The 21551-nt window shown below is 43.2% G+C and overlaps 1 protein-coding gene across 1 annotated transcript in view; it reads right to left on the bottom strand.

Annotated features, from left to right (window-relative positions):
• Window positions 1-18199, bottom strand: part of CIT (citron rho-interacting serine/threonine kinase) — a 111599-nt gene extending 93400 nt beyond the window's left edge. Inside the window, exons 1-9 of the mRNA XM_088659241.1 lie at window positions 18080-18199; window positions 16822-16976; window positions 15321-15462; window positions 14155-14330; window positions 12560-12661; window positions 10602-10744; window positions 9644-9737; window positions 5476-5679; window positions 4199-4352 (exon numbers count right to left, since the gene is read on the bottom strand). Coding sequence (XP_088515367.1) covers window positions 4199-4352; window positions 5476-5679; window positions 9644-9737; window positions 10602-10744; window positions 12560-12661; window positions 14155-14330; window positions 15321-15462; window positions 16822-16917 — 1111 coding nt within the window. The 5' untranslated portion in view covers window positions 16918-16976; window positions 18080-18199. The remainder of the gene's footprint in view (window positions 1-4198; window positions 4353-5475; window positions 5680-9643; window positions 9738-10601; window positions 10745-12559; window positions 12662-14154; window positions 14331-15320; window positions 15463-16821; window positions 16977-18079) is intronic.
• Window positions 18200-21551: the final 3352 nt, after the last annotated feature.

Consider the following 21551-nt stretch of genomic DNA (forward strand, 5'->3'; position numbering starts at 1 on the left):
TGGCTAGGGTTGATGGGAGTCGGGTCCAACTTCTGGAGGGCCACAATTCCCCAGCCCTGTTATCAAGGCATAACTGCTTGAAATATTTGGCTACTGCCCTAAACTTATAGAATCATAGAGTTGGAAGAGACCACAAGGGCCATCCAGTCCAACCCCCTGCCAAGCAGGAAACACCATCAAAGCATTCCTGACATATGCCCGTCAAGCCTCTGCTTAAAGACCTCCAAAGAAGGAGACTCCACCATACTCCTTGGTAGCAAATTCCACTGCCAAACAGCTCTTACTGTCACAGCTCTTACTTGCACAGCTGTTCCCCTTTCCCTGGCTTCTGAATCCAGTCCAAAGCAAGTCCCTTGAAGTTGCAAAGCAAATCAGGGAGCTGTTTCCAAAGGAAGAACTATGAGGTGGGAGAGACTTTGTGCTGGCCATCAGGCAATGGCTTTTCCCACCTGTGCCTTGCCCCACCCTCCAGCCGAAGGAGCCTTTAGAAAGGAGTTGCTGCCAAGGGCATTATGTGTATGTGTGAGGTGAGGAGAGGGAGTTGATCATGGTGATCAACTCCCACTCAAAAACCTATGTCCCCACTATGGAAAGAAGTGTGGATCCAGATTTGGCCGCCACGGTCAATTACAGACAGTCGCACCTAATAAGAATAGCTAATAGCAATCGCTTACTGGTGATTTGTTAAATATTCTATGATTTATGTTGCGTCAGTTTGCATTTCTTAGTGCAGAAAGTATTGATCTGATGTGTAGAGATCTTTCCTATTCTACTTAATTCAAAAGGGTTCTGGAAGCTTATCTGTATGAAAGAAACAAGCAGAACGTCCATAATGTTGGGGTTATTTCTTCAGAGAAGCTGAGTACAGCTGGCTTAACTGTATCTCTTCTGTGTCAAGGTCATGCTGACTATTATAAGAGGCCAGAAGGAGGCTGGATTTCACTTTCACTTTCTTCCTGTCTCTCTTTCCTTCTGGTGTGGTGTTCTGTACATAGTATGCTTAGTGTTAAGGTTTTGGCTTATTATAAGTTACGGTAAGTTTAAGTTAAGTCTGCTGCCACTGGATTTCTTATGGACAGTGCCAACCCTGAATGTATTGGATTTGTGACCATTATGCTCATTTGCCTTCAGTAGAAGTAAAGCTCTGCTGGATGAAATATTAATTGCCTCTGGACTATTTTGGGGGGAACCCTGCAACGTGTTTAAGTTTTTACTCTGCTAACTATACGTTGGAATCTGCTCTGGATCAATATTGCGTAGAATTCCATGACATGTTGTACTTGTGATGTTCTGTTGTGTTATTGCTATTCATCATTTGTAAGCCACTTTGCAATTCATGTGAATGAAAAGCAGCCTAGAAATACAATGAATCAAAAAGGCATCAACCCATTATTCCACCTGAGGCCTGGGATGCAGATCCTCCTTTCCTGGCAAGACTTAAAGTCACTTCGTGGCAATTTCATCTACTCTTGGAAGCAAGAAAACCTTCTGCTTAACCAGGGATGGGAACAGGCTAGGAGAAACTGGCATGGACAAGATGTAATGGTGGATGGGTGCTAGAATCAAAACTCTGACCCCTGGAGCACTGTGGAGGCGGCATGGGACTACATTTTAGATGTTATCGTGCATCACAGCTAAGAAGGAATCTCCTCTGAGAAAGCAGGAGATAAACATAACAGAAAAACAGCAAACAACTGTTTGCTCAAGGGAGAGGTCATTTGCACTTAGGTTAATTAGATTCTCTCCTTGAGAAATGAATGCTGCTTCCCATTTCCCTTCAGTAGATGGATTCATCTAAGACACTTTCAAAGGGTCTTAAAACATTAAGTGGTTTATAAATGAATGAATTATTTGGGGGGGGGGAACGAGAATACAAGACATCCCTTCCAAGGTCTTTGATTCTCTTGCTCATTTATCTGTTTAAGATTTTTACCCTGACGTTCCTCAAAAATTTGATGTGGCTAACACTTCAAATGCAACAACATTGGCAGAATTAAAAAGAACACCAAGGAAGTCTCAGAATACAGATGCAACAAAAAGCAAAGGGGGGGGGGAGAACTTTAGGACTGTGACGAACAAGTCAAACTGTGACATCATCTAAAAATAATGCAGTGATTGTTTAGCATTGAAATGTTTTCTGAATTTTTATCCACAAGACTAAAAATATGGCATTGGTATTCAAGATACTTGGCAGCCAACCCTAGCCCAATTGTCAAACATTTCAAACAGAAGGGGCCCACAAGCATTTGTGGACCTGGCAACTTGAGGCTAGTCCCTTCATGAACTGCAAAGGATGGGGTGTCCATGTTATACAAGGAAGCTGGCGGTGTATAGAGGGGAATTAAGAGTATATGGCTCTTCCATTCATGGTCCCAAAGCACTTTCCCTTTGCACCAGTGTTAGGGAACCTGTGGCCCTCCAAAAGTTGCCACTGTACAACTCACATTATTCCTGATCAGTGGCCATGCTGACTGGGGTTGATAGAACTGGAGTCCAACAACAGCCAGAGGGCCACAGGTCCCCCACATTTAAACACATGCTCACAAACTCTGTTCCATTGCAATGACTATTGTTGACTGGAGGAAATCAGCTTGGGTGCTCATTGCCTGCAGGGCACCAGTTGGGCACCCCTAGCCTCTATACAGTGGGACCTCGACTTATGAATTTAATCCGTTCCGAATGCACACTCAAAAACTTCGTATGTCGAGTTTCTCATAGGAAACGCGGTTTCCCATAAGAATGCATTGGAAATGGAAAAATTCGTAAAGTCGAGGAAACCGCATCTAAGAACTCGTAAGTCGAGGAAACAGCATCTAGCCGCGAACGGGTTTTCTGTTCGGATGTCGGAAAAATCGTAAGCACGCGGCCACTTTTTCCGTTCGTAACTCGAAAATGTCGGATGTCGAATAGCCCGTAAGTCAAGGTCCCACTGTACTCTCAAAAATAAAGTATCTTCATTCTGGCTTGTAAAGAACTATTCATTGGTCACCTGTGATTAATAATAATCTTCTCCAGGTGAACAGGAAAATAAGATTCATAAAAGCTCAGGGGAGGTCATTTTAAGAAACAAATGACTCTCCCACTTTTCTTATGGAAATGACTTAAAGCAGCTTAAACCATAAAATCATACACAAAACAGAATAAAGCAGCATAAAAAACAGCATTAAACACCCTCAACCAAACACCTAACAGGAAAAAAACAAAGTCAGCAGGATTTAAAAGAGGAAAAGGAAACCTAGTAAAAGAAACAGAAGGTGATTCCAGCAGTCATTTTCATAAGTCTCTATGAAGAGCCGTATTTTGAGAAAGCAGCAAAAAAGGGGGGGGATAGTCAGGCATGTTTCCTTGGGGGAAGGCATTTCATGATGTCACAGATAAAAAAAAGTCCTGCACCTTTTACTCATCAGGTGAACCCCAGGTCAGCAACAGAATCCAGACCACGACTTCAGATCTTGATCTTAATTAACAGCAATAGGGTACATGTGTTGGCAGATGCATTCATGGAAGTATTTGTAAGCCAACGACTTCACTTAATTTGCTAGCCAAGTTTAAATAAAGGAAGTCTTGTGTGTCTTTATTTTGTCTTAATAGCATTTAGGGAAGTCCAAGCAGCCTTCTCAATGCACCACTTGACAAAATTTCACCCACTACTCGCATCCTTACCGAGAATCTCAAATACGTATAGCACATTTCAAGCACATAGCAAAGCAAATCATTTTCCGTGCATCTCATTTTGTACAACTACATTTGTGGCACTTCAGTGCAAACATCAACAAAATACCCTTTGTACATTATTGTCTCTCTTTATTCCATTCATATGCTCTCTCTGCCATAATAGTACTCAAGGTGGCATACATGATGGATAGGGTTGCCAGACTCAATAGAGGACAGGACTTCTGTGCCTTTAATTGCCCTGCTCTCTTTTGAGTCTGGAAACCTTAATGAGAAACCAGCAGACCCTTTGCTTGGTAATTAAACAAACGGTCTGCTGGTTTCTCTTTAAGGTTTCCAGACTCAAAAGAGAGCAGGGCAATTAAAGGCACAGAAGTCCTGTCCACGATTGAGTCTGGCAACCCTAAGGATGGAAGTGAAGGAAGGGAACACCCCAGAAAGTTGCTGCATAATGTTCGTTTGGAGTGTGCTCTGGGAATTAGTCACCAATCAAGGGCCTAAATTTCATCCGGAACATGTTACTCACAGTTACGGATGCAACTCCAGTCCACTGTAGAAAAGAATGGATGACAGCAGAGGCTTTCATAATCTAGTCTCTCTTTCTGCCCACACAGTAAGCTCTGCACCAGATCAAGGAATTCTTTGCTGACTTTCACATCCTCAGGGAACTTCAGGAACCTCTGAAGTTGAAGCAAAAATAAATCTTACTCAATAGTAAAGAAACCAAAAGCTGAGAGCTGGGATCCAAAGAACTACTTTAGCCAAGCTAAAAAGCTTGCATACCCCCAAAGTGGGCCATTTGGATTTGGATTTATTTTAACATCTCACTAAGCTATACTGCAAACTGCTTTTGAAACTTCCTCCACACCTGAAAACAAAATAAGGAGGCAGCTGTTTGGAGAGACGACAGCCCCAAGTCCTTTCAGGTACATGGTAGGAGCAGCACAGTTATTTGGACCCCAGCCAAAGGGTTATAGTAAAAACATCCAAAAAAAGTCATTAATGAACGGGATATGCACATGCAGCAACTTCACAAAAGCACAGGAAAGCCAAAAAATATTCTTATTAGCTGATGGTGATGTTGTTGTTGCTATATTAGCTATTCTTATTAGGTGCAGCGTACAGAACATCAGATTTCACTTTTTAGTAATGAAAGTTTCTAGCCCTTATGCCAATGATGGGGAATCTGTGGGTCTCCAGATGTTGCTGAAGTCCCAGCTTCCATCAGTCATAGATGTACACTAATGGTCAGTGGTCAGGGGTGATGGGAAATGTAGTCCAGCATCTGGAGGGCTGCAGGTTCCCTGTTCCTGTGCTATGCAAAGCAATGTTTGAAAGCATGTTGACAATGCCTGATGATGGAGACTTTGCCAGTGACTCTGGGTGGGGCTTTACTGCCCCTTCCCAGGAGTAACAGAAGCAGACTAAATAACGCAAGATAAATGATGAGAAATGCATAAATACACATCATAGAAACTCACTTTAGTTGCCACAGAATTTGGGTCAATGGCACAGACTATCTTGCTTTTAATCATGCAAAATGCGCACAGTTCTAGGTAGAATTAAATGTATGATTGAACAAAGTTTTAGTATTGGCTAATCAGCACTAATTTCACAAAGTTCCTGTAGCTAATAATACATCTGTCAATAACGCCCAAAGCACTAGTACAGCAGGAAATAACTAGCAAAGGCTAAGCAATACACGCACACATATGCAGGAAGCAGGACCATATAGACAAACGCTTGGAGCTCTTTTGTTCTGGCAAATTCCACCTTCACATGTACTGAGAACGTTGTTCGTACCTGGAAGTTCATTATGTTATTGAACGTTTTGCTTGAGGTTCCTTCCGTAAATGGTGATTTTCCATACATCATTTCATAGGCAACCACCCCTAGAGACCACCAGTCACATTCTGATCCATATGAACCCTTGCCATTGCTATTCAGAACTGTTAGCATCTCTGGAGCCATATAATCTGGGGTGCCAACTGGCAGTTTGGCATCCACCTGGAAAGTAGAACACAATGGGCGCAGTTACAGCTTATTCTATTGTTAATATACTCTGGAAACCAAGCATTCATCACGTTACTTATGAAAGGAATTTAAGATAACATTTTCTGTGTACATCCCTGAACAAGAAAATAATGGATTTCATTCTTAATACAACATTAACATGATGAACCAAGGAGGAAAAAGGAAATGTGTGTTACATGGGAGGAGTCTGTATTTCGAGCCTTTCAAGTCATAACAAAGCCAAATCTTTTTACCATGGATAACAGATTTTGAAAAGATTGTGATAACACACATTCCTTCCTCCCAGGCATTTGCCTCAACAGCAAAAATGCCTCGCATGAATTATCCACAGTTAATGCTTTTGTCAGCACCAACTTTAGTCATGGTTAATGCTAACCATAATTTCCTCTTTGTCACTACACATAGCACCCAATGTATCATAAGCAGTTTGTAATAGGAAACAAGAACTTCGTCCACTCAAAAACGCCTTTAACCAACTAAATGCCTTTAACCAACTAAGTGCCTTTAGCTAACAGCAAAAGAAATGGCAACTCATCTCATTCATTCAAATCTAGCTGCATCTCTCCTTTCCAATGTGTGAAAATTGCCATGCTACCATTCCCTTCAATAAGCTTAGGTTGCTATATGCCTATCCCACCCGAAATAAGCAGTGGCTTCTACGTAATAGAGGCACACAGGCTTATGAATTAAGTGAAAAATACATTTTAGCACTCTCATAAACTGCCTGGGAGCCTACAGAAACTGAAGCACTTGAGTCTACCAATTGATATGAACAAGCTTCTAGAAGCAAGGATGGGAGAGGATGCTTTTCCTATCTCCTGAACTGTGTCCCCTTACCACTTGCTGTATGTATAGCTACATATACATATACATATACATACATATACATATACATATATATATATATATATATATATATATATATATATATATATGGAGGTGGCAACCCTCTAGCACTATATAGCGTAGCAGACGGAGGTTAGGGAGAGCGAGCTATTTTTTAATGCCTTTCCCAATCCTAAGAGTCTGAACAGCACTTAGGGTTGCCAGACTCAATAGAGGACTGCTCTCTTTTGAGTCTGGAAACCTTAAAGAGAAACCAGCAGACCTTTTGCTTGGAAATTAAACAAAGGGTTTGCTGGTTTCCAGACTCAAAAGAGAGCAGGGCAATTAAAGGCACAGAAGTCCTGTCCTCTGTTGAGTCTGGCAACCCTAACAGCACTACAAGGCTCCTACTCCAATAAGCTTGAAGCTAAGAATAGGAGCACATCCACTATTCTTTATTTGTTATTGAATGGCTCTCTAGCCTACCTTTCCCAAGGAAGACTACAACAAATAAATAAATATGCAAGAAGAAAATGGCAAGACTGACAAAACAAAATAATTAAAAACTAAAGGACAACAGTTCTTTAGATGCCTTTGGCCCAAGCTGTTTAGGGCTTTAAAAGCCAATGTTGTTGTTGTTTAGTCAGGTCCGACTCTTTGTGACCCCATGGACCAGAGCACGCCAGGCACTCCTGTCTTGCACTGCCTCCCGCAGTTTGGTCAAACTCATGTTAGTAGCTTCAAGAACACTGTCCAACCATCTCATCCTCTGTCGTCCCTTTCTCCTTGTGCCCTCCATCTTTCCCAACATCAGGGTCTTTCCCAGGGAGTCTTCTCTTCTCATGAGGTGCCCAAAGTATTGGAGCCTCAGCTTCAGGATCTGCCCTTCCAATGAGCACTCAGGGCTGATTTCCTTCAGAATGGATAGGTTTGATCTTCTTGCAGTCCATGGGACTCTCAAGAGCAGGGGTCAGCCAGAAGTGGCCCATGGGGGTTGTTTAGGCAGCCCTCGAGCCCCCCCCCCCGTACCGAACCGCCTGCTCAGCAAGTCCCCACACACAGCGCGGTGCAGGGACTCGCTTCCGCGGTTCCAAAAATCACGTCTGCACAGACGCAGACACCGGAAATCGCGGGCACACACATTCACACACACGATCCGGCCCACAGAGGGATCTCCGCTGGAGTGAACCGACCCAGGCAAGGTAAACCTTGTCGACCCCTGCTCAAGAGTCTCCTCCAGCAGCACAATTCAAAGGCCAATACAGCACCTTAAATTGGACCCTGAAGCAGATAGGCAAGCGGCATAACGGATGTCATATGGTTAGGGCATCTGGCTCCTGCCAAGTGTTCTTGCTGCTCCATTTTGCCCCAGTTGATGCTTCCAGACTGCTTTCCCCACACAGAGTGCATTACAGTAAGAATGCCTTGCAAGATTTTGTTACAGGTCCCATTAGTACAGTATTGTGATTGCACTTGTTTTGTTAGTGCAAGGATTCATGCTTGGCTTGGGCAACAGAACTTCTGCCCTTCTGCTCCCCAAGTCTGCTCTGAAGGATTGGGGGTACCCTTCCCCAGACATATCTAAGAAGCACATAGGGAAGGAGAAGAAAGGCAAGGTTGCACAAGCATAAAGCCTTGCACTAATGGAACCATCTATTTAGCACTACGTTGGGTATTAATTGTTTACAGATTTCCCACTATCATAACTCTTTCCACAGCAACTCCTTTAACCAGGCATCCCCAAACTGCGGCCCTCCAGATGTTTTGGCCTACAACTCCCATGATCCCTAGCTAACAGTACCAGTGGTCAGGAATGATGGGAATTATAGTCCAAAACATCTGGAGGGCCGAAGTTTGGGGATACCTGCCTTTAACCAAGGAACCCATGCACATTGGGCCTGTGTGTTGCAAAGGATTCTGGGACAAAAAAAATATTTTTGGTTAAACCAACAAGCACAATGACCAATAGACTCAAGAACGCTGGCCTCACTCGGCCTACTTGAGCTGCCCGTACGAACACACCCAACACTCTCCTAGATGGCAGGGGGAAAATTATTTCCTTTAAAAGAAGCTTATTTGACATTTCTGGGAACACAGTCTGAAGACCACTGTTCTTTTAGATTAAATATGCATTAATAAATGCCGTTCGTTTAAGCAGCACAAATTTCCAACTGGCTTTTAAAAGAAAAATTAACAAAAGAATGTAATAATATTATATATCCGAGGCCAGGACTGGCAAATGTAACAAGTTGAGTAATTAGCCAATTTTCATTTCTATATCGAATCATATCCGTTGCATTACTTTAATCAAGAAGCACTTGTTAGCATCACAAGAGACAAACAGTTCTAACGGTAATCAAAAAGACCATTACTCACCATCCACAAGACCTCGGCTACTTAATTACACATTTCAGTTTCTTCCCAAATTAGCAGGAACATCATTAAACTCAAGAACCAGGGTACATTCTAGCTGTCTTTCAGTGCTATCCACTACTTCAGTTTTTTTAACTGAAAGGCACAGCTCTCTCTTCCAAAGTACAGCAATTTGAGAAAACCACATCAACTTAAGCAGAAATCCATATTAATAATGAATATGTAAAACACTCTAAACTCATAGGTAAGGCATTTCAAGAGCCTGCAGTTTCTTGAATATGCATTCAGAGACAATCTGCACTGGGGCATTATTTATAATTACTTTCGGTGTCTGCCACACAGTTATCCATATAGAAGGGATGGCTGACCCATGCCCTGTGAGCTGCCCAAGGTTTTTTTGTGCCTCTCCCAAAAGTTGTCATTCTTAAAAAGGTTGCTAATATTTTCCTTACCAACCAATCACACAGCTCCCTGCTGTGATTCTGCGATGCCAAAAGATCCAGATCCAGAGGAACTATTCACACACTCAAAGAACAGTAAGGCTAGACATAAGCAATTTGGTGAATTAAATACTTTCACCTGTGGTGGCATTGCTTACATTTCTTTTAAAGAAACAGTACACTCATGTCTCATTACTAATAATCTGTATTAAATTAGTGACAACTACAATAGGCACCCGGAGCCAAAAATAAAAAAGCTAAGATGTTTACTTTCCCCATCCATTCTAGATCTTTATTACCTTTTTATCCACCGTCAGTTTGGCGGCAGACCCAAAGTCCACCAGCTTGATGTGTCCTGTTCGGTCAATAAGAATATTCTCTGGCTTAATATCTCTGTAAATAAAAAACCCAAAGCAATCAATAAAAGCTTTCCACAAGACCATAAATGCTTCCCTAATACATTTTGCATTACAAAAACCATTAGAGTGGTAAAATAATAATCCAAAAGGGATGTAGTCAAACACTAGTTCTCAAACTAGTCAGAGTAACACTTTGCAATACCACATGCATCTCACAGAGAAAGAGATTATTTAGAAAGCAAATACTCAAGCAAGTCAGCTGGAACTATATTCCAACTCCAACTGAAGTTGGAAGGTCCAAACTGGGGTTCCTCATGGAGGCACTTGCACTGCTCACAGTCCTGTCCTGTCCTCCACCACATCTTAGAGGGCCAGAGTAGTGTAGTGGTTAAGAGCAGTAGACTCGTAATCTGGTGAACCGGGTTCGTGTCCCCGCTCCTCCACATGCAGCTGCTGGGTGACCTTGGGCTAGTCACACTTCTTTGAAGTCTCTCAGCCCGACTCACCTCACAGAGTGTTTGTGGTGGGGGAGGAAGGGAAAAGGAGAATGTTAGCCACTTTGAGACTGCTTAGGGTAGTGATAAAGTGGGATATCAAATCCAAACTCCTCTTCTTAGGCAATAAAGTTACTGAGAATTCTTCAGTGAACTCGGGAGAGTTTCAAAAACTGATGACGACATTGCAACAGGGTGTGCTGTTCAAATTCTAGAAACCCACTGCCTAAAAGCAGATGTTTGACTCCAGCAATCTTAATAGTATCTTAAGGGTGATGTCTCCAAATACAGTTAGAAGAAAGTATCAATAGCTTCCAAAACGGTTCCCTTCACTGAATTCCAAAACCATCCATTATTCCCAGTGTTGAATTAAGCCTACTGGTGTGAGGCACAGCAACGCTTACCGGTGGGCATAGCCCATTTGATGGACACTATGGATGGCCAGAACTAACTCCGCTAGATAAAACTGAATAGTGCTTTCATCAAGTTGATCCTCATATCTGTTTAGGAAGGACAGAAGATCTCCTCCAGGCTCATATTCCATAACCTTCATGCAATTTCAAAGTAAACAGACAAAAAGAAAGCAAAGCTTTGTGAAGCTCTTCTACTATGAAAGGCGCACGGCATCAGCAAACAAGAATTTAAAAAACATTTTCTGTATTCTCAATATATTCAGCTTTGCTACAACAAAAGAAATTCAGAAACTCTACTCTTTCTTACAATCCAGCAATTAAAGTTGGAGTACGGGACCCTAGATACATCAAAAAGTATTTCTTTTTAACGTGGCTCAACTACAAAAATGGCTGTTCCTTGGGAAACGGCTGTGTTAACTATAGCTGATGGGCTTTGTAGTCCAAAAGAGCTGGAGGGCACCAGGTTGGAGAAGGCTGGTTCTAACTGGTTCTAGATTGCAGTCTTGGCCCATTCATTTATGTCTGAGGTACACATGCGTTTTTCAGGATGTGGTTCCAAAGATAGGCTTGGGGGCAATGCCATGCTGCTGGCTTTGGCTGATAGGAATTGTCATCCAAAGGTGCTGGAGGGCACTGGGTTGGAGAAGGCTGGGGTAGAACACCCCCATGCCTCTGTTCCCCTGCACAATCTCCTCTGTTCTTTCCTTGTGTCTATTTTAAATTTTAAGCTTCTTAGGGAAGGTCCTGTCAAAGCTTTGTGAAGCACCACATACAGCGATGGCTGGCTCAGTCTCTTCTCCCCACATTCACCAGTGTGGCATAATGGTGGACTAGGAGAGACCAGGGTTCAAACCTTGCTGGGCCATGAAACTCACTGGGTGGCCTTGGGCCAGTCCCTGCGTCTCAGCCTAACCTACCTCACAGGGTTGTTGTGGGGATTAAAGGAAATGGGGAAGAACCAAGGACATCACCTTGAGCTCCCTAAAGAAAAAGGCAGGGTATCAATGCAGGAAATACAAATACAAGCACATGCAACAAGATATGGAACTGGGCTCAAGATTATACACTGCCCTGCTCCCTTTGCCTTCTTCGTGCATAGCAGGTAATGTTTTTTTTTATTTAAAAATGTGCGCACACACCCCACTTCCTCCACTGGCTTACATCTCCCACATAAGCAAACTTCACCAGCCAATCAAAATATAGAAACAAAAAAAACCACAGTACAATTAAGCAATATACCAGCATTAAAAAGTGAAGTATAAAACAAACTAAGATACAGACAATAAAAACAGCATTAAAAGTTAAAAACCAAGAAGAATTAAAAACTGCAGAAATAAAATAGATTCATTTGAGAAGCCTTAGGAGAAAAGAAGTTTGCAGTCAGATGTCCAAAAACATAGCAATGTTGAGCTTGCTTCGTTTCAATGGGAAGTCCAGCCACAATGCTAAAAGCACATGCTTGAGTCATAGCATGGTTTACTATAGAGTGTGGCTTGAACCAGAGCACCCCACAAGTATTTCAGCATAGTTAAATAGTGGCTTCTGTATGCACAGAAGAGAATAAAATTCACTCACCACTTCACTGTGTACAGTGGAAGGGGAGAAGCATTACCCATGCAGGCCCGAAGGTATCAAATTCTTTATCAATCATGCTTTTCCCCTTCTTCTTAAAATGTTAACATTTAAATACAGTTTTATAATTGAAAAAAAAGTTAATTAACTGTCAAGTATTCTTCATTCTCGCATTGAAGTATTCACTGTTCTGCAGAAAGGCTCCCGCCTTTCCTAACAGGAAGATTTAATGACTAGTTTCCTCCTGTAATTGCTTTGAAGTGAATGCAGTAAAATCAAACTCTATCCAGTGGTCTCCAGCAGCGAGCAACTTGCTTGGCGTGTGAAAGTGAAAGCTGTCAGCCCACCTGAAGTGATGCTGCAAATACAAAACTCACCAAATAAAGATTCTTTTTGTCTTGAAATGCATAATGCAACTGTGGAATCCAAGGGCTGGTACTCTGGGATAATATATTCCTTTCTTCCTCAAAGAATAATACCTGTGAGGAGCAAATATTAATAAATCATCAACTCCTTGGAGGAACAATAAAGTGAGTGCAGATTTGCATTTTGAAGATTCAGCAGCAACAGTCACTCACATCTAAAGTCTTTCATCTACCATGGATCTAGCTTTCCTGTTCTGAAACTGTCAGCCTTTGGATTTTAAAAACCAAGTTCCTAGCCGTCATGGAGAAAGCTATATACAGTACTGTATTTTGGAAAAGCTGCATGTTTAAAGTTCCAGCATTCATGGTCTCCAATTACATTTTCCCTCCCCACACCCCCTGTTACTCACTTTTTCAAACAATGTCTCTCCCTCCCAAAGAGCACCTCTTGTGCTCTTTGATAAAATACTATATGATTCATCATTACTAATCTGCAACATTTGAATTCAGAATTACTTTTTTGGGAATTATTTCCTTAGCACAGAGCTTAAAGAATTCAACTGCCTATCTCTTTTTTTAAAAATCTGATGAACCTGGCTGAATGACCAAGCTTCTCCATTACATAACTACCTACCTGTTGTGTTTCCAGCAGCCTCCATACGGTCTATTCCAGAAAGCACTGATCGCTCGGTGTATTAGGAGTAGATGAGAAAGCTCTCTCAGCTCTCATTTTTTATCCTCCTGGGTTGTTGAAAGGTGGGGTGGCCTATCTTTCTCTGTCTAAATGTTGGGCGTCAGGTGTCCCATGCATCAAAACTCTGTCTCTACAGGTGTCCCCAAGGTCACACAGCCAAACCTGATCAGAGGATTCATCTCCCTCCCTGATAACCCCCTCCTGCAATTCTACAGTTAAAAAGAGGGGAGTTATTATTCCCCATGGAAATGCTGTCAGCTTCTGTGGCATGTGGCATCCTGTTTTCAGGAGGACCATGTATAGTTCTTGAAAGTTTGAGCTTCCTTTTTAACTACTTAGCTTAGTTACTTAGAGGAAATGGGGGGGGCTTATGCTACCTGTTTCCCCTCCATTCTAATCTCAATGAAGCCTCTAAATTTGGAACCTGGGATTTGACCATACAATTTTTGACAACTCAGATCTTCTGCTGCTTGTCAGACCATATTTTCATGCTATATGCTTTGACCAAGGGGAGGTAACTCACTCCAATATGAGTCGGAAGTTGTCCCCTCCCAGGCAGAAATTTAACCTGCTACTCTTCTGAGTTCTGAGTAAGAGGTTCTGAGTAAGAGTTCTGAGTAAAAGTTAGGATGAAGCAGGAGGTGGTGGCAAATGTAAGATGGGGTGTCGCAAGCCCCACAGCAGCCAAGCACTTAAGAGTTTTGTGCTTCACACAGATGCCAGAGAAGCCCGTTCTCTACCACTTCTATGGGTACAGGTACATCTTAAGTTATTTGATCTTGCTCTGGGGCAACTGTATATTTATATCTGTATCACAACTGGAACTCCTGATTGCATACCCTGTTCACAAGCTTTCTCGCTATGAAAAGGTTATGAGCAATTTGAAGATTATAAAATCAAAACAGGAACTTACATGATCCTGTGCCAGCAGCGTCTCCTTGCTCATCACCTTCATAGCGTACACATCGCCAGTCGCCTTCTCTCTCACTACCTGCACTTCCGCAAAGTGACCACATCCCACCACACTTCTGACTTCAAAGTCCTTCACACTGGGCTGAAGTTCTCGCAATGCTGCTACAGAGTCCGAATCTGTGCAAGATTAGACAGACACTTTACGTTGGAGAGAAGCAAACAGTGAAGTGCAATGTAGAATTTAACTTAAATAAACCATGGCCATCCCATCAATAAAATTGTTCCCATGTCCTCTCCTCAGTCCAGATCTAGGGCACCAAAACTGTTCATGTCTCTTTCTATTAATTTTATTTCATAACACTCATATACAGTACAATGTTCAAAACTCCCATTGTTCAATCTAGGCACATTTTGCGACAGGAAATTTCATTAGTACAAGCAGTTTCTGAGCTCTGGGCACAGTACTGCGCCTAAGATTTCAGATTAGAACTGCAGAGTGGAAGGAAAAGAGGATTCTGCCTCCCCACTTCCAGCCACTCTCTTAAGACTGGAAAAGAGACTTTCTTAAGAATATTAGAGGGGTGGGCAGGAGAAGAACTAGATCATGTGAAAAATGAACATAGTATTAACACTGTTCATATATCACTTGATTGTAACAAAACCTCAAAGTGGTTGTGGCTCAGAACATGTGATGCCCCTTTGTACACAACAGTCAACACATATATCATGCCAAAACTATGCACAAGTCCAGCTGCCAGGTAGCATCTGCCCAACAATTCACCAGACTCTTCCATTTGGGAATATTATTTTCTACACTGGGTAAAAAGGAAGGATGCACATACAAGCCCAATACAATATCCTGCTGTTACTACATGGATTTCCTGTTGCAGTGATGCTGCAGCTCAATGATAAAGTATCTGCTTTGCAGGCAGAAAGCCCCAGGTTCATTCTCTAGCATCTCTAAGTAAGGCTGGCAAAAACTCCTGTGTGAAACCCTGGAGAACTGCTGCCGGTCAGTGTGGGCAATACTACCGTAAGATGTGCTGATGGTCTGGCTCAGAATAAGGCAGCTTCCCATGTTCCTAATGCATACGCTAAACATGTCCTTCACAGAATAAATTTACTCTTGCATTTTAAAAAAGCTGTAAGAAAGCCAACAAGACATACACTTTTTAATGAAGTTGCCCACATGCTTGATTTTCATTAAAACAGGGTTGCTGCATTCTTCGAAAAGCACCATTAGGGAGTCCAAAATGCCTTCTCTGGAAAATGGAGACATCTGCTGCTGTGCCACAGAGGGCAGCTTCCCCTGGTAACGAAGACAAGTACCAGTGAGAGACAAGAATGGAAGAACATTGGTAGACAATTCATAGTTGCTAGCAAAATTAGAAGCATATGTTACAACAGGTCACTATGTGTATATATAAAGGTAAAGGTAAAGGGACCCCTGACCATTAGGTCCAGTCGTGACCGACTCTGGGGTTGCGCGCTCATCTCGCATTACTGGCCGAGGGAGCCGGCGTATAGCTTCCAGGTCATGTGGCCAGCATGACAAAGCCGCTTCTGGCGAACCAGAGCAGCACATGGAAACGCCGTTTACCTTCCCGCTGTAGCGGTTCCTATTTATCTACTTGCATTTTGATGTGCTTTCGAACTGCTAGGTTGGCAGGAGCTGGGACCAAGCAACGGGAGCTCACCCCGTCGCAGGGATTCGAACCGCCGACCTTCTGATCAGCAAGCCCTAGGCTCAGTGGTTTAACCACAGCGCCACCTGGGTCCATGTGTATATATAGAACTGCTCAATTTATTTTTCTACTTTTAGGGTGAATAGTTGAAGCTGGTTTTGATTGTGTGTGTGTGTGTTTGTATGCTAGTTAGTTATATTTCCCACCTTTTCCCTAAAGAGCTCTGGGTAACATATATTCCTTCCTGCACCCTCAAGTTTATCCTCACAAACCTGGGAAGGTAGGTCAGGCTAAGAGGCAGTGACTGGCCCAATGTCACCCAGTGACTATTTGAACCTTCATCTCCTGGCTCCTAGTCCAACACTCTAACCACTACACAGCACTGCTTTAATGGCAACGGTCTACTGTCACACTGGTTAGAGATGGCAATAGAAGTACTGAAAAGCAATAATTAATAAGACCACCTTGTGAAATGAAGAAGGAAATAAGTGTCACCACTGCTGTCTCTGCCTCCTGTACTCCGTTTAACAGAAGTCTTTTAAGAGATAACAAAAAAAAGGGGAGAAGTTCTAATATGAACAACATGCACAAACTGTAGAATGTACAGGATTCCGGAAGGTACCATTTATTTTTATTTATTTAACATTTGCAAACTGTTTAACTATAAATAGAACCTCAAGATGTTACCTGTGCCCCACTGACCGAAATGACCAAGCTCCAATGCATCAGATATTGCCCAATTACACCCCACTTTTGTGATCAGCTGGTGGCTGATGATACCAGTCAGTGGGGTCCCGGAGAGTGAAGCAGTTGTTGGCCCCTCCTTACTGCATGGGAGGTACAGAACTTTGAAGACAGCCACAAATATTTGGCCACAATAAATGTTACTCCTTCAACACAACAGAAAGTTTAATATTTATGAATTGCAGGTGCTGATGTGAAACCAGTATAGTTTACACAATATGGGACAAAAAAACATTTACCTGTAAAAGCAGGTTAAGTCTAGAGACACGGCTGGCAATGGGCTCCATCATGCCTCTCTCCGCAGGATTACACACACCATACTTAAACTTCAACATCTTCAAAATTCACCACCAGCAGACACCTCCGAGGATGGATGCTGTAGTTTGTTTCCAATCTGTGTTAAAATTATTAATTTCAAGAAGTTATAAAAAGTTTGGGCTTCCTTCAAATCACACAATTCTATTAAATTAAATTATACCTTTAGAACAGGACGGGGAAGCTGTGGCCCTTCAATGTTAATGGACTCAACTTCGATCGGCCCCAGCTAGCATGGCCAATGTGTCAGAGTTGATAGGAGGATTTAGAAGACTACAGTTTAGCTACCCTTGAATTCCCTACCCTGGAAGTCCGGGAAATCCCCACTCAGCCATGGGTCTCACTGGGTAATCTTGGGTTAGTCACTGCCGCCTAGCCTAGCCTCACAGGGTTGCTATGAGAGCAAAATGGGGAGAGAGAGAACCACATACAACACACTGAGCTCATTGGAAGAAAAGTAGGGTTGATATGTAACAATAAATAATATTTATTTGGCCACTCATGTGCAGGGTTGAGCCCGGAATAAGATGTGAAGCAACAACATCTGTGAGGCGAAAGGTCGCCGTTTGGTGGTAGAACATCTGCTTTGCATGCAGAAGGCCCCAGATTCAATCCTTGGCATCTGCAGCTAAGGCTGGAAGAAACTCTTGTCTGAAACCCTGAGAGAACTGCAGACAGTCAGCACACTGAGCTAAGGTGGATCCAACTCAGTATAAGCTCACTATGCTCCTGGTTGCAGTTCATTTGCTTTGCATGCAGAGGTCTCATGTTCAATCCCCAGTTTCTCCTACTAGTGCTTGAAACGCCCCCTGGCTTTTTTTTAATAGAACTATAGTTCAGTTCAATCCTTGGCAATTTGAGGTAGGACTCAAAAGCCGAAGCATCTGCGTGGCACACAGAAGGTCCCAGGCTCAATTTCCAGACTTTCCAGGTTACGCGCGTCCCTGAGCATGTGCAGTATGCCTTTCGCCGGTTACCCGCAACCTAGACGTGTACGCGACTTCCAAGGCAGGCTTGAGCCACGTTTTGAAATCCCCCCACCCCCCGGCGCTCGCTCGCTCTCTCTCTCTCTCTCTCTCTCTCTCACACACACACATCACATTACTATAATGTATAAAGCACGTGCATCCATCCCCCCTTTGGAAAGAAGGGCATGACAAACATTTAATAAATCATCATTACCCAACGGTATGTCAGGAAGGGAGCCCCCTGAAGCTTCGGCAGCCTTTTCCCCCAAACGCAACGAGCCACACCCGCCGCCACCTCAGAAAAGCGCCTCCTCCGCCTTTCCCGCCATCCGCGTTTGAATGGACGAAGCGGAGAAGAGACGTCACCAGCTTCCCTAAGCCACGTGACCCGAACACCTCCGCCAATCCGCTCGCCGGGTGACGTCACGAGGAGACGGGAGCGCTCCCTGCTGTCCCCATCGCTCCCCTTTCAAAACAGCAGGGAGAGGCGTGGCCATGGAGCGAGATGGGGCGTGGCCAACTCAAAACGGGCCCTAACGGCTTTTTCCTCTCATCCTGTCAGAGCTCGTATTCCCACACCCTGCATATATAATACAAAAGTCTGCAGTGCTTGCATAATAAGACACAATTATTTCAGGGAGGGTCACACAAACACAATTCCCCCCTCCTGTCCTAGCTTTGTCTTTATGTGGCAAATGCTCCACCACACAGATAACAGCTAGCTAGGAAGTCCCCTCATACTGTTTGCATAGTGTAGCAAAATTAAGAGTCACAACTGTTGCCCCGCCGACTTTTGCCTCTGGTCACACGCACCCGGGCATGTGGCCCCTGAAATGTTGCCATGGAAGGAACATGGCCCTCAGTCGTGAATATACAGTGGAACCTCGGTTTATGAATTTTCGGTTTATGAACGCCGCGGACCCATCTGGAATGGATTACAGTAATTCATTTTCCATTACTTTCAATGGGAAAGTTTGCTTCAGTTTATGAACGCTTCAGTTTATGAACAGACTTCCGGAACCAATTACACCCATGCTTCAGTTTATGAACGCTTCAGTTTAAGTACTCCGCGGACCCGTCTGGAACGGATTAATCCACTTTCCATTACTTTCAATGGGAAAGTTCGCTTCAGTTTATGAATGCTTCAGTTTATGAACAGACTTCCGGAACCAATTGTGTTCATAAACCGAGGTACCACTGTACCATCCATGGTGGCTGGTGTCCATTGGGACCAGCAGAGTAGAAAGCAGGGAGGCCCAGTGGTCAGTGGCGCCAGAGCTAATAACAGGCAACTAAGTTGTAAATATGGAAGCAGGGTTGAGAGACAGCAGACTGAGGATGGTGGGGCAGTGGACCAAAGGGCCACAATAAATGTGATCATGTGTACCCCTGAAAATCCTTTTGAGTGTGCTTCCAGTACAGAAGTTATGGTAGCCTGTTACTTTATGAAACTGATGGTTTTGCAAGTTGCCCCCCTCCCCCCGGGCCAGAAATACAGCTAATACTGTATGTCAGGGGTAGCCAACTCCCAAGAGACTGTGATCTACTCACAAAAACTGGCGGTGATCTACCCTCTTTTTGGAGGTTCAGGTCAAAATTGTTGAGCTTTTTTAGGAAGGAGGAAGGCCCATTTTTTAGGGGTTCAGGTCAAAGTTGTAGGGCTTTTTTTTAGGGGGAAGGAAAGCCCCGTTTCTTTGGGGTGTAGGGCAAAAATGTTGACCTTTTTTTAGGGGAGTCAAAGTTGTTGAGCTTCTTTGGGGGGAGCCAGTGGTCTACCGGTGATCTACCAGAGACGTCCAGTGATCTACCGGTAGATCTCGATCTACCTGTTGGACGTGCCTGCTGTATGTGAATCACAAAGATACAGCTCAAAGCTAGAACGTAAGTTGCTACATGGTACAAATGGCTACACGTAACCCAGGTTCCCAACATGCACAACTGACACAATATAACAACACGGTGGGAATCAGAACTTAATCGGCAGAAATTGCAAGTGCTTATTGCGTACGTGTATTGAACATGAAATGTAAAATTGACGTATATGACGTGGGAATTGAAATGCTTTGTTTGAAATTTTATAAATACCACTGCCTGGACCATCGGGCGGGGTTGCAGTTTTGCAGAACGACTGTAACCTGTTGCTTAGCAATACACAACGCTGGACTCCTAACTCCTCACATTTCTGAGTTTTATTGGCATAGACTCAGGTTATAAGCTATTTTCTGGCTTACAACATTGGGAACTGAAGTCCCAGAAGATATTGATATTGTTGTTGTTGTTGTTGTTGTTGTTGTTGTTGTTGTTGTTGTTATATTGAGGGCATCCTTTGCTTTCAGGTGCTTTGTCTCAGGCCTTAAACACCCAGCAGGAGACCCCAACCAACACCTGCAACTGGTGATGCAAGGGCAGAGCTACCTGCACAGGTAAGGAAGAGAAGGGGATGGGTTCTGTCAAAGACAGCAAAAGCTCCACCTCTCTCCCCTTTTGGTGCATGCATACCACACAGCCTTGCTATGTGGAAACCATGGCTGCATTCATACATTTTAAACTAATCCTGGGAACTATAGTTTGTTATATATGCTGGGAATTGTATCTCTGTGAGGGATAAGCTACAATTCCCAGATTTCTGGGAAACTGACTAAAAAAGCAACAAATGGTGAAAACACGACTTGTGCTGGAACAGTGCGAACTTTGCAGCTGCTGCTGAAGTTGTAAAACAATGTGAACACAGATCTTGTGGAAGCTTTTTGGTAAAAGTTGTAAAACAACGGAGCAATGGAGAACTTTTGAAACAACGATGGGGTATTAGCTCCGCCCAAGGCTTGATGGAAGCATCGGCTGGGAAAAGATAGACATAACATTTTACAACGACAGGAAGGAACACCACGGGTAGAATAAATGTCACACACAGGAGGAATAAGGATATAGCTTCACCTATAAGTTTACAAATCATTTAATGTGTCAAGAGGAATGGATATCTTTAAAATTTCAGTTGTTATATAAGGGATGGTTATTTTGAATGGAATGTAATCGAGAGGAGCAAGATCTCGGGACACAGAAACAAAGTAAAGTATCAAACCATCAATTCTAGCATGCGGGAGGCCACCTAAATTATATAATTTGGCATCTGAATGATTTGGATTAGTAATTGCATTGTAATTTGGCATTGTTATAATGAGGCTACCATTGGATTATTCTAATCGAAAATTAATAAAAATTATTGTCAATAAATAAATAATTGGGTCATTGGTCTGAGCCAAGGAGGCTCGTCTTCTGTACTTGGCACAACCTCCCCTGTGGAAACTGCAGACCACAAGGGAGGCGCACAATGTGACCAGCACCAATTATCAAAGCATATCCAACTGTTCCTCCATAGAGTCATCAACCTATGTGTTCTAGGGCCACTGCAGGCAGGGTTTGGGGTTTGGTTTTTTTTTTGCAGGTCTTATATGGGTTGCAGGGGGTTTGATTCAAGTTTACAATAGTTTAAAATGATATCTGGCGTGGCCTTTTGGCAGGCTCCTGCAACTTTACAAGTTCTATAGCAGGCTTCCTCACCCTCGGCCCTCCAGATGTTTTAAGACTACAATTCTCATCATCATCATCAACAACAACATTTTATCGCATTAGCCGGTTGGCCATAGCACATAAAGGATCCAGGCGGTAACCTACCGCTATTATACAGA

This window comes from Zootoca vivipara, chromosome 16, assembly GCF_965207765.1.
Source record: "Zootoca vivipara chromosome 16, rZooViv2.hap1.1, whole genome shotgun sequence".
In the NCBI taxonomy this organism is placed as follows: domain Eukaryota; kingdom Metazoa; phylum Chordata; class Lepidosauria; order Squamata; family Lacertidae; genus Zootoca; species Zootoca vivipara.